This window comes from Acanthaster planci, linkage group LG08 (assembly GCF_054643075.1).
Source record: "Acanthaster planci isolate LZ-2023a linkage group LG08, COTS_SCS, whole genome shotgun sequence".
Classification (NCBI taxonomy): domain Eukaryota; kingdom Metazoa; phylum Echinodermata; class Asteroidea; order Valvatida; family Acanthasteridae; genus Acanthaster; species Acanthaster planci.
This window is the reverse complement of record NC_141784.1, coordinates 15,223,638-15,236,664: the sequence shown is the minus strand read 5'-3', so window position 1 is coordinate 15,236,664 and position 13,027 is coordinate 15,223,638. Positions and strand designations below refer to the sequence as shown.

General features: G+C 41.1%; 1 protein-coding gene across 2 annotated transcripts in view; it reads left to right on the top strand.

Moving 5' to 3' along the window:
• The window catches only part of LOC110988718 (tropomodulin-2-like), a 154,153-nt gene that overhangs the window by 7,672 nt on the left and 133,454 nt on the right, over positions 1–13,027 (top strand). For both annotated transcript variants that reach the window (XM_022252499.2, XM_022252498.2), the window contains exon 3: positions 12,362–12,500. In XM_022252499.2, the coding sequence (XP_022108191.1) occupies positions 12,375–12,500 (126 nt within the window). In that variant the 5' untranslated portion in view covers positions 12,362–12,374. The remainder of the gene's footprint in view (positions 1–12,361; positions 12,501–13,027) is intronic.

Genomic DNA, 13,027 nt, shown 5'->3' with positions numbered 1-13,027 from the left:
CCGCCGCTTCCGGCCTTCACAGCCCATCTGTGACTCTGGCTTTCAGCTTTGTATTCCCGGGAAACTTGGGCTTTCCTCGGCTGGCTTATCGCCCCAAGAAGACGGCGTCCGTACCAGCCGAGTTCCTGCCTGTCCTACCAGGGGATGAGCCTCCAACCTGACCCACCGTGTTGGCTGCTAATTCACCCCCACATCAGCTTCTACCGCTCCGGACCTACTACCTGGAACGTGGAACTCACTGAGGCTTAAGTCAAGCTAGTGTTCCCCTTCTGGAACATTCTGCTACGTACAGGAGCATCCATGAATCCCACTCTGACATGGCTGTGCTTTAGTCCGAGCAACAGACCGGGTCGCCAAAAGATGACATCGACTTCGTTGGCAATTTCCTCGTTCCAATTTCGATATCCTGGCATGACCATGATGCTGATTCCTCTTGGGTCAACATCCCATTGTTTCCGGGACAGACATTACAGAGGCAATACTAGGCCATGGTGTCCGCTGGCTATTTGCGTGGTTACAGCATAGGGCCTCCGAACTCTGTATACCCCATCTTCCGGCTACCTTCTCAGAAGACTAATTCTACACCCTTGGTCCCCAATCCCACTCTGGGAAGACCTCCTATAGACACACTACCAGGCAATGCGGGTACAGTACAACACTGCCCGCATCCTGGGCATTGGTACCGCCATGAATCACAAATCTCCCTATTCATGCCATGTGTCTGACAAGGCTGGCAGTGGGAAGACCCCACGCTCCTCGTGGGCCAGCCCTACTGAGTGCCCCAACGCCTCGAACCGCTGTTCTCAATCACCCTTCATTGGGGGCATGCATGTATAGGTAGATAGTACGTGTTATGGGGCCACCCCCTGCGTTAGTCGGTGTGACTCCGGTGGACACAACACGGTTACGCAAGCACAATGCAGACCACAGCATAGGTAACCAGTCTGCTCTGCAGCCAAGGCTTCTGTATACCGCGTGTTGTTCAGTCGTTCTCATTCTACCCTACAGCCAGGACTAGACTCAAACCAGCCATTCTGTGGGATATTCAGTAGACATTACACCCTGTCATTACACTGCGCACCAACCCTCGACTGGTATCCATCCCACGTCGGCAGGTGCGGAGCCGAGAAACAATGGCTGTGTACAAGCAGTGTACCAGATACAACCTTCCCACTTCTGGTGCCTGTTCTCGGAGGCCTGCAGGAGACGATCCCGCACTTTGCCCGCAGACCTATGTATTAGGTTTATTGGGTGTGCTATGTGTTAATTAATATACTGGGTAAGCCTCGACAAGCCTTTGCTTTTTGGGACCCCCCCATCCACATTTCTTTATTTATTCATAACATTTTGTAATGGACAGTTATGTAGTAAATAAAGAATGAATGAAGGACTTCCCCCCTCCCCCAATCACCATATGCCTGATCTATTGATGTCTGAGACAACGGTGATCCATGGGCAACCTGTTCCATTTCTGGTCTTGCCCTAGTGATGACACCGTTTGCATTTGGACCCATTATTGCATTTCTCCTGTCTACATCCACGGCTCGGGTGTTTAGATTCACCAAGCTTTACTTCGTCGTGGATTTTACTCTCGTCTTATTATCCTGTAATACTGCACTTTTCCGGGGGCGTTCTTGTACTACATGTATGTTGGCGCATGTACAGTATAACCACTTTGACCCATCATGCATTCTCCACGAATCTTCCATATGGCCTTGCTATGTCCGGTTCACTGTCCAGATGCAAGATCTTCCGATGTGGGCGTGTCTAAACTTCATACTCGTGTACTATGTCTGCTATGAGTTCTCTCCTTGTGGGCGTGTCCAGACGTATTTACTGTGACCGTTACAAGGTCCGACAAAAGTGGATCTGCCATTGGCCCCAGACTTTTTTGTGTTGATACCTTGTGTTATCTCTTCTGATTAAGCCCCACAATTGAAATGAAGAGCTGCATTTGACTGGTATTGCTCTTGATTTTCAATGAACAATCTTATGGTACTTATGTCCACACTTTTTCTGATTCTGAATGTGAAATACAATCATTGTATTTCTATTATGCTGTACTATTAATGATTTGAAGTTTTGCATGGATGCTCTATTTGCGACTTCCAACTTTTCGTCCTTCCCAATTTATGAAGTCTGGCTTTAATCTCCCATTTATGCTATTTAAATGCCTGAAGTCCTTCAATACAGTGACGTCATCGGCCACTCTTAAATAGTCTTCCGGCAACAACTCCTTGCCCGATAACGATAAGGTTAGTCCTTATCCAGCCCACACAACAGTCGTACGTGGGGTTTCCAAAAAAAAAAAAAATGTCACCTTTATTTACACCTACCTATAAAACCTTTCTTCAGGGATGAGTATAAGCCTGCCCTTTTGCAAACTAACCAGTGGTCACAAAGGATTTTGGGAAAAAGCACCACCACAGTTCTTTCCTTGCCAGTTCCACGCAATGGCCAAATTTTGCTCTGCCCTCTCCACAATTTCACAGGCAACGCAGGGAGATACAGATCAAAAGGGAATATCAACACTGCTCCTTTCCCTAGATCTGACACTAATGGCTACTTACTTCTCAGGTACATTGTACCTTCGATGATTGATCTTGAAGGTACTTCACTTACAGGTACTTTACTACCTACTACAGTAGTAAGGTTCTAGCAGACACCTCTTCAGTCAGATGAATACTTGTGCCTGCTTGTTCAGCTACCCTCTTGGATTCATGTCTGCCTGGTTGTTCGGCCGAACTCATTGAATCCCAATGTCTCCTGACACATGCAGTTATTACATGTACACAGGGTTCCTCTTACAGTAGCTCAACCCCTGTCTGATTCAATCCAGGCTTTTTGGCTTTTTCGCAGTTTGCGAAAAAGGCATTCTTTTTTTTCGTTGTTTTTTTTTTCTTCTTTTTCTTCTTGTGCCCAGCCATTGTACACGTTTTTTCTCCGCGGCACTTTAGTCCCTTAGCAAGGGTCAATCTTCATCAAAGTTGCCTTAAACTAAGATCCTAAGATGTGCCGTAAAGCGTGAAGTCATGATGACATCATCAAGTGATTTATTATAGTTTGTTAAATATTTATCTCAGCCCATTCACTTTGTACACTTTTTCGAGGCACTGTTTCGGTACTTTAGTAATCCTTGATCATCTCAAAGTTACAGCAAGCACTGACTATGAAACGAAGATAATACTGAAATATTTACGTCACGATGACGTCATCGAGTGATTTATTATTAAATATTGATTATTTAAATATTCCGTTAATTTTATCAAAATCCATATAAAAAATCCATATGGTCTCCCGCAACATTCTGTTTGCAGCAAGTGGCAGGATAAAATGTAGTCTTGAATTCATCTCGTGTGGGTCAAATCACGTGACCCTTCCGGTCGAAACCGGAAGTGGGCTATTGTTTAAAAATGGTAATGGGTATCAAGTTGTTTTCAATGGTGTTAGTCTGTCAGGGTATTGTATTCTTCAAATCATCTACTGATGACATCACCTAATTATCAAGCCCCCTGTAGCGACAGGTTAAAAATCCTAAAATTGAATTTTGAATAGAGATCTGTGGTAAAGTTTGTTTGAATTGCCTGCAAATTGATGTAGATGATCATCTTTACCCAGTCAACACGTGTGTGAGGTTTGGGGCTGGTGATGTCATCAGACTGGAAGTTACAATAAAAACTTCTTTTATTCTTCAAAATTCGGTAAAAAATCAACCGTAACGGATATAAGCGTGAATTGTGCATGAAATGACAACTTAAATATTAGAGTCAGGTGCATGAAGTGCATAGCTTACATGTATGTACTTTTTCACACACATGAAGCGCCGCCGACAAAAACCCCCCTTACAATATAAATTGCCAACTTGAAAATCCCATTTCGCACAATGCTGTGCATATGCTAATGTGGATGCCTAATATCTGCCTGCAACATAGACGGCCCAGAGTGCGTAGGGCATATACACGGGACTTGGCAAAATGCCGACCATGTGCTGCCGAGAGCAGATCGCATTGTATGGAACGCCAAAAGAGACAAATGTTTAAATTTTATCTGTGCCTTTTCAGCAGTAAACATAATGTTTTGTATTATATATTGTATTGTACATGTCTTATTGGGTTGAAACCTTGCAGGTAGTTAGGAAGGGAAGGTTTAGAAATGGAAATTGACTTCGTGATGGCAATGCCAGCAGCAGATGAGTCACGTGACATTAAAGGTGCACTGTTTAAAGTACAATATCTCCAAAAGTGTATATCCAATATGTTTCAGATGTTGCAGATATCTTGAAAGAGAGTGCTTTAGAGGAGTTTTGACCTCATGTGATGATGACGCCATCAGTAGACAAGTCATGTGACATAAAAGGCGCACCCTTTAATGTCACATGACTTGTCTCCTGATGAGGTCATCATCACATAAGGTCAATATACCTGTAAAGCACTCCCTTTTCAAGATATCTGCAAGATTTTAACCCGATCAGACATGTACTGCAGGAGATATGGGGCCTTAAAGAGTGCAGCTTTAATGTCACGTAACTTGTCTCCTGATGACATCATCATCATCACATAAGGTCAAGTGCCTTTAAGGCACTTTATCTCCTGAAATAGATGTCCGATCGGGTTTAAATCTTGCAGATATCTTCAACAGCAAGTGCTTTGGGGAAGTATTGACCTCATGGGATAATGATGTCATCAGTTGGCAAGTCACGTGACTTGAAAAATGCATCATTTAAAGCCATATATCTCCAAAAGTACATGTTCTAGTGTGTTGAAAGTTAGCAGATGTCTGGAGGGGGGTGCAAGAAAAAATTGACCTCAGGGGCTGGTGACATCATCAGTAGAAAAGTCAAGTGACATTAAAGGTGCATCTTTTCAAGCCGTATATCTCCTAAAGTGATTGTCCCAGACGGTTGTAACTTTGCAAATATGCAATCACGACTAAAACATTTTCATTGAAAAGCGAAAAAGCCCTATGTTCTGTTGCAAACAGACATAGAAGCTCTCTTTGGGATTTAAATCGTCAGATTCCCATTCCAGTCCTCTGGAACACAGCCCTTAAAGTCCTCCAAAAGTATGACCTGCTGTAACTTAGCAAAATCAATGCCTACACTATAAGAATTGCACCATCTGTCAAAAAGAATCTCTTTCTCATGTGAGAATTCAGCATAACTCTGCCTATCCTGCTTCTTTGCATTCCTTAATTATGCCTCGGGCACTTGCTCATAAGCTTTTAGAATTGCTGACTTGACCATCACATAGTCTTTACTTTGTTTGACTGGAAGAGCTGAATACACCTCTTGTGCTTTGCCACTCTGACACCCTAAGACACTCTGCAGCATTAGAGTACGCATATCTGATGGCCACTGAAGGCTATCTGCTACCTTTTCAAACTGTCCGAAATATTTATCAATTTCCTTGTCTTGAAAGGGAGGAACTAAACGGATGTTCTTACTTGGATCAAACGCTGTAGTATGTGAAGTGGGCATAGACTACTTCAACTTCGCTTATCCTAAATCCACCTCTGCTGTTTTCCTTTGCTCGATTTGAATTTGAAGCTCAAGTTCTTTTAATTTTATGGCAGCATCCTCTGAGTAATAACTAGGCTCTGCAATCTGAGTTTCTAATATTCCTTCATCTGCAAAGAATTCTACAAGAACAGCCTTCAAGTCTGCTTTTTTCATATTAGAAAGGGCAGAAACATAATGTTTAGCTACATCAAACATTTCAGTGCGCTTCAATGTATTCAATTTAGTCCGAAGGAGAAGCTTCAAAGCTGGCAACGAACTCGGTAATATCATATTTACTTGCCAAGATTTAGTTTCCAAGTTAGGACTACGCAATCACCAAATAAAATGAAACACAAATCCTAACTCTAAACACACTTATTGCAACAGTGTCTAATGGCTTCATTTCCCGGACAGGCCCCCAATGCTGAAGGCAGAGTAATTCTCTAACCTTTATCTTCAACTTCCACCAGCTATCATTCCCACAATCAGACATTCTGGTGACTGGCTTTCATAGGCAGATGTACAGATGAGGCTGTAACTTTTCTGAACATCACTTATAAGCAGACCTCCCAACCTTTCAGAATTTGATGGAAAATTTCCGCATTTTTGGCTCTTTTCCGCTTTTCCACTTTTATGCCTTTATTTTCCAAAAATAAAGATGCCAGGCTGAATATCATTAAACGTGATGCAAATACATACGGTATACACATTAAATAAAGTCAAGAGCTAATCTATGTGTCTGGTTTCTGCCTCTAAGCAAACAAGTTATATCACACATACATATCGTCCCAAACCAGTCTATACTGGTTTCATATTGCCGCCAGCTCATCAGATCATAACCAATCTCTGTCTCTGGTTTTGGCCTCGAACATTCAAGTCCCAATTGCACATACATGTACATGCATTATACAGTCCTGGACCAGTCTGTGTGTCAGGTTTCTGCCTCGTAATGCATGTGCTGAATTGTGTATTCATGCAATGCACAGATGAAGCATGCCTTTCCATACAGCGATCAGTGACATGTAAGCACGTGAATCACAGTGGCAGTTTCATCGCCGATACGCAATCAGAAATCTTCTAAAAATAAATCGAGGAGTTTAACAAGGATCTGCAACATGTGGAAGGAAAAATGTCAAAATCTACCGGGAAAACCCTTAGTGACTTGCTAGATCAGAAGCATTACATGCTAGTTAAGGGCAAATTGTGCTATGAGCAGACACATTCAGATAGATTACACCAGCAGTGTAAAAATGCAACTTACAGGCATTTGAAAGAGCAGAGGAAACTGAGAAAAGATGAGATTCCTGGTAACAGACCAAAGTAGTCTCTGTAAGTATGGCAAAATTCATCATTACGTTTTTAAATACGTACATGCAGGGCTCGATTTACCTGGTGCACGTATGCGCCAGTGCATAGGTTTTTGCTTGTGCACATAGCTTTTTTACTGAGCATGCACAATGTGCATGTAACATTTTAACCACCAAACAGGCATGCAACTTTTCCGCGGATCTGCACCACAGAACATGTAAAATTCAAAATTCAGAATTGGCCAGGAAAGTCATTTCTCTTTTTGTCATTCAGACCTTCCTGAGGGTTCCTGTCAAAATCGACTGTCCGCGAACTCTGCGTAGCTCGCAGGCAAAATTTGGCCCTAGGCAACCAATGGACAGCGAGCCCTGCAAGCTTATCTACATCGTCTAACAATGGGCTTTGTTATGCTAATTTTCCAGGTCTGCTGAGTCAGCGAAGTAGTGACAACACGAGGTTCGCGGACTAACTGCTGCTCCAATCTCTTTGTGTCCAATATGTTGGGGCTCTTGGCTCATAAAACCACAGGCATTTCTGGGCAGGTCATGCAGGCTTCTCAAACATTCTTTTGACTTAGCGTCCAATCATATTTTGTCGGTAGCCCTCTTTTTTTTCTTGAAGCCCCATGTTTCTTTTGCTTTGACGCTGTCAAAAACCACTTTCTTATATTTCATTGAGTTTTAGATATACATAATTTTTCCCACGCGCTTCGAGAGAATGATACGGGTCGGAAAATTTAATTAATAATGGGGAGGAAAAAAGTTTTATTGTAGAACTTCACTGGCCTTACAAAGTAAAGTTACAGAAGCTTTCCATAAAATGTAGGTAGTAAAAACTTTACTTTCTACTGTGATGAATTTTGTTAACACCGCACTATCCAAACATTTCTGACCCATTTAATTATCATTGAATTCATTTTAAGCGTGGTTTTGTTTCTTGTACAGTAGGTTTTATTATAATTCCACCTTGGCTTATACAGGTATTTATTTCTTTAGTCATTATTTCCTTTAGCCGTAAATGTCGGGTTTTCTGAAAATAATTGCTCTAAAAGTAATTTGAGGTTGTCCAATTTGACTGTAATTCACGGCCTACATTACCCTACAAGCTGATAAGCAAATATATAAAAGCAAATGTGCCAAGCTTTGCAGTCTAGCGGATACTGTTGCTTACACATGTACTGGTGATACTTAGCGACTTGGGGTGGAAGACCTGATTTTGCCATGGTCACTGGGATTTGAAGCCAACAATGACTGCAAGCAAAATTTTATATTGCAACAACGCGGACCTCGTGGGTTGCGCAGACTTCCAATGAGGTCTTGTTCCCGTATCAATACTCGTCCAGTACAGATTGTCATGCACAGATCACAGGGGAGCTGACTACAAAGCACCATGGAAGGAAGAATGCGCTGGAAAGTATTTCACAAGCCCGTGCATGCAAAGCTCTGTGGGGTACAGTGGCTAGCTTTAGCATTAAAAGTGCCCCCCCCCCACAGTATATGTTGAAAAAGTAGGCAGTTTGGCCCCTAAAAGTGGTGAGACTGTGCAAACCTCTGCCAAGTTCAACTCCCTGTGTCTTTGGACTTTCATCAGAGTGGTAAAAAACACAGTTTAAAACATTGTCCTGAGTGCCTGAGAAAGTTGAGAGTTGCCACATGAGCAATTACTGAAAGCCGAGTTCAGAAATATCACTTTTGGGGGGTAATCTTGTTTTGTGGGAATGATAAAAAAGTAACTAGTTAACCAACAAAAAATGAAAAGAAACTGAAAATAATTAAATGCATATTTCAGATACCTCGGGGATGTTGGTATGCATTACAGGCCCTAAACATATTGCTGACAATTACCTTGACAATACTGTTGCCAGGCAACCCCTGAAACCGGCCCCTTTGAGTGGCTATTTGATCATGCTTGACGTAAGTTCCTGACAACAGTCGCCCAATAATGAAAATGAACCCCTCCAGCCCTGGTCCCTTGGATAAGTCTCATTGGTCAACGCAAACGTGGCAAGCTGCCCGCACCTAGTTCCCACTGTCCTGTCTTGGCAATGAGGCATGGCCTAGCTGTCGATGGCTATGCTACCCATCTTAATACAATATATCCATAAAAAGGCCAAACAAATTGTGCATGGCACAAAATTAGGTTTTGTGTAATCACTGGTCCCATTAAGGCCTAGTCTGACTGGGCTCCAGTTTAGAAAATGATTGCACTACCAAAAAAAGATAACAGGAGTTTCAGTTCAGTGGTTTTTCTGATAGCATTGAAAATTTGAAAACTTCATGTCAGGTAAAATGGCTTGGCAAGATGAATGCATATGGCCTTTATGGGTTGCATTTTTTCTTTAATATGGAACCCAGGCCACCAAAGGCAATTCCCTATTTAAAATCCAGCATTATTGTACCTGTAAATTTGTGAGAGTTGCTTTCTTCGTGGACTTGGTAGCAATAAGTACTTGCTCGTTGCATCGTGACGGTTTTCATAGAAGAATTATTGGTCCTTGTTAAAAGCTTCAATCAATATGTTTACTGTCTATTACCAAAAATTATAAGAGCTATTTTATGGAAAAAGAACACACATAAAATCAATCCTTGAATTTTTTAATAGACAAAAGAAATAAACAAAATTTTCAGAAATACACAATTTAAAAGCTCACAATGAGACTTGTCAATAATTACATACATGTAATAAACACCCTACTCATTTCTGTTGATTTCAAGGGTTGCAATGAATTACACAAATATTTCTTTAAGGGATCTTCTCAGCAAATATACCACGTAATACACAATCCAGCATTAATCTGGACAGGAGCTTCCATATCTGATTTATTTCCAGCTGCTGAGTTTTAGCCACTCTTGAATTTTCCTCTGCTCTCCCATCACGGTGTTGTTTTTCTTCACTCTTGTCTGGTATATTTCTGGCAATTCTGCAGCAAATTAAACAAATTCATTTTCTTATTTTGAAGAATAGAAATCTACGTGTAAGCATGCACAAGTAGCTCTTCGAGCAATGGTTTACACCACCAAATTAGAATGATGATATGGGGACGACTTCGAATTTTGGGGTCAATCTCTGACATTAACACAATGAAATGATAAGTTCCCCAGATTTCCGTCTTTCAGTTTCACCATTATCAGATTTCCCTCTTTAGAATCCTCACATTATTATCTCACTGAATGGGACTTTGAAAGGACGAAATTCTGGTACCAGCAGGCAGCATCGTGGTTGCACGACTCGTGACAGGCATGCCGTGTATATGATGCTAACTGCTATATGTGTATGCATACCCTATACATGTATGTACATGGACATGAACGCAGACTCACACAATACAAGATAGCACCACGCATGCCACGAGGCATCTCCGTGCACTGTGTGCAACCACACTCGGCGAATCGCCAAAGCCTGTCCTTTTCATTTCGCTTTCCATGGGCCGTTTCACATCATAAAACTTTACAGCCCAAATGAAAATAACGATGAAAGATCAAAGACTTGCACGAACGTTGTTCTCTGACAAAGAACGGGCATTTTAGTCTCGAAAAACTATGTTGTACTTTTCAAAAGGTAATTTCGTCGTCTGTGAATGGATCATCATGGAATACTGGTGAGGGGAAGCTTCGAATCTATTTGGAAAATGTCACAAAGACAGTTAAACCAATCAGAATGCCCAGATCGTTTTTAGAAAATTCTGTCCCGAAATGAGTTTGTCTGAAGAGCCGCTGAGAGTGATGCCGGCGTGTCCAGATCTCCGAGACTGTTCAGGAACATGAACGCGAGAGATGCGTAACTTTTACCTTAAAACCAAAACAATTTAGTATTTATCAACGAAATTCTAGGAACGTACGAAAGAAACACTCAAAATAAACCTGTCAAAATTTCAAAACGATCTGTTTAGGGCTTTATTTTTTTCTTTTTTTTTGCAGTTCGAGGCTGTTCCCAAATATTTTAGTGGTATTTTTTTACACTGTACACTGCAAACACTGCATGTCAAATGCGCTCACGAGTTATTTTCATTTATTCTGCAGGGAATTACTTCGATGCAGCTTGTTTGCGGACCTTGCGTTATTATAATACAGCCTGCAACTTATCATGAATTATTTAGTAAAACATTATAATGACAAAAGAGGGCCAGCCGTACTGGCCTCATTAACTGGACCATGCATGGACCAATACGGCCGCGGAGTATACGAACTGCTCGACCCTTAGCAACGCATGGATTTCTGCATAAATCCGTGTACAGTCTGCAGAATTTTTTTGACAAGAACCCTAACCCTGAAGGCTGACTTTCATAGATCCCTAATATGCGTAACATCTACATGTACATTAGTAGCAAACAGTTCCCCACTACTCAAGGCATTATCGTAACTTTGACGTCTGTGATCATTTTCAAAGTTACAGCCAACAAAGACCTTGATTCAAGAATTATTCCGGATTGATGACGTCATGATGGTGTCACCTTGTTATTTTTTTTTAATTAAATTCTTTGTTATTTTGTTCTTATACAACTTGAAATCCGAAACGGCTCTTTGGTTGTTGCTGTAACAACCACTACCTCTAGTTGGTTTCTGTGTTACACAGCAAATAATTTGCTGCACCACTGCACAAATTGAGTCTGTACATATCAAGTAGTTATTCAAAGCAAATATCATTTACATGTACATTTATTGCATGAATGTAGTATCAGTTACATATCAAGTTTTGAATTTGTTTAGACAGTTTTGAAATGCTGACCACCATGTCACACATTTGGCCTCTTATTTAAAAGAAAGACCCATGTACCGGTACACATGTAGGTATGATCCACAGCACTTTTACTACTGGCCATCTTGACGAGTTCAGTCATATCTTAACTAGACCGTCACAGTTAGGATTGGCCTGTGCTGCACTTTTAAAACAGCTGTACATGTATATACGGTGTAGATGTAAGAAAAGATGAAAAAATTGCATTAATATCTCTGTTCAATTTAGGGATTAGTATTGTGAAGTGATTGCTAAAACACCAGATAACATTTTACTTGACACTAGGAAACACAAGTTTATATTAAAAGACCTTCAAATATTGAAATTTCTGTTGCATCTCCATTACCTTTAAATAAATATTCTGCATTGCCAAAGGTGTTGGTAATTTCCTATTGGAGGTGAACAAGCCAAGGATATTGGTGTATCTATACATAACATGAAATAAATTTCAAAACATTGTTCTGCATATGATGTCAGTCCTATTTCAATGGAAAGTCAGTGATTTCAGACATATATATATAAATTGGGCACCCTTACTCTGATTTTAGTCAAGGTGTACCAGTATTTAGGTCATTCTCTAGATTTGGGGTGAATTTTTTTGTGTCCTTTCATACCTCACTTATCATTGTGTAAGTTTATATCACATTCTTTGATTACATAATTTAAAATTACCTTCCAAACAACTTAATATTGTTTCAATTTAATTTCAGCGATCTTTCCACATTAAGTTAGATTTATTCATTCTTCTATGTGCATGTTAATTTACATGTACCATGCACCTTGTACTTGCATTAATGGCATTTTTTCTGTCATCACTTCCAGACCAGTGCGCAAAATGGCCAACATAAAGTATGGAATCTATGGAGATTTAGACAAATACAAAGATATAGATGAAGACGAGATCCTGAAGACACTGACTGAAGAAGAACTTGAACAGATAGCTGAGTGTTTTGATCCTGAGGTAAGTGCAGTTTGTATGCATTAAATTGTATACCTTTTTAACCACTTCCTGCCGGGGACTCCGGAATCAGAGACGTGTGGTTTATATGCGTGGCCGGGGTCTCCGAACTCAGACAAAGGAAAGGGCCCTGTAATAAAAGACTGTACTCCGCTCAAAAGACCAGGCTGCTTGGCACTACTGACATTTTTCACTCTAAAAAGTGGTGATAATCCAGCCTTGTTTTTAAACCGTACACCAGGGTTTGGGGCATTGAGAGCGAGCGGATTACCACCGGGGACAAAAGCGCTCCACCACTGCAGCGATGAGCCACACAGCACCGCTGCACGCTAAATATGGCCCCTATTGAAAAGAGGTCAGCAGTGCACTGAGCCAGGTTCGTGAACACAAAAGAAAGTTATTTTCAAGAGGTATTTTTTTTTGCATTGGGGAAATGTTAATTATATATATGACGGTTTTTGCCCTTACCCAACGTATATTAATAAGCACTGTATGCTCAGTGCTTGTCCGAGAGCTTGCGAAAAACCTCA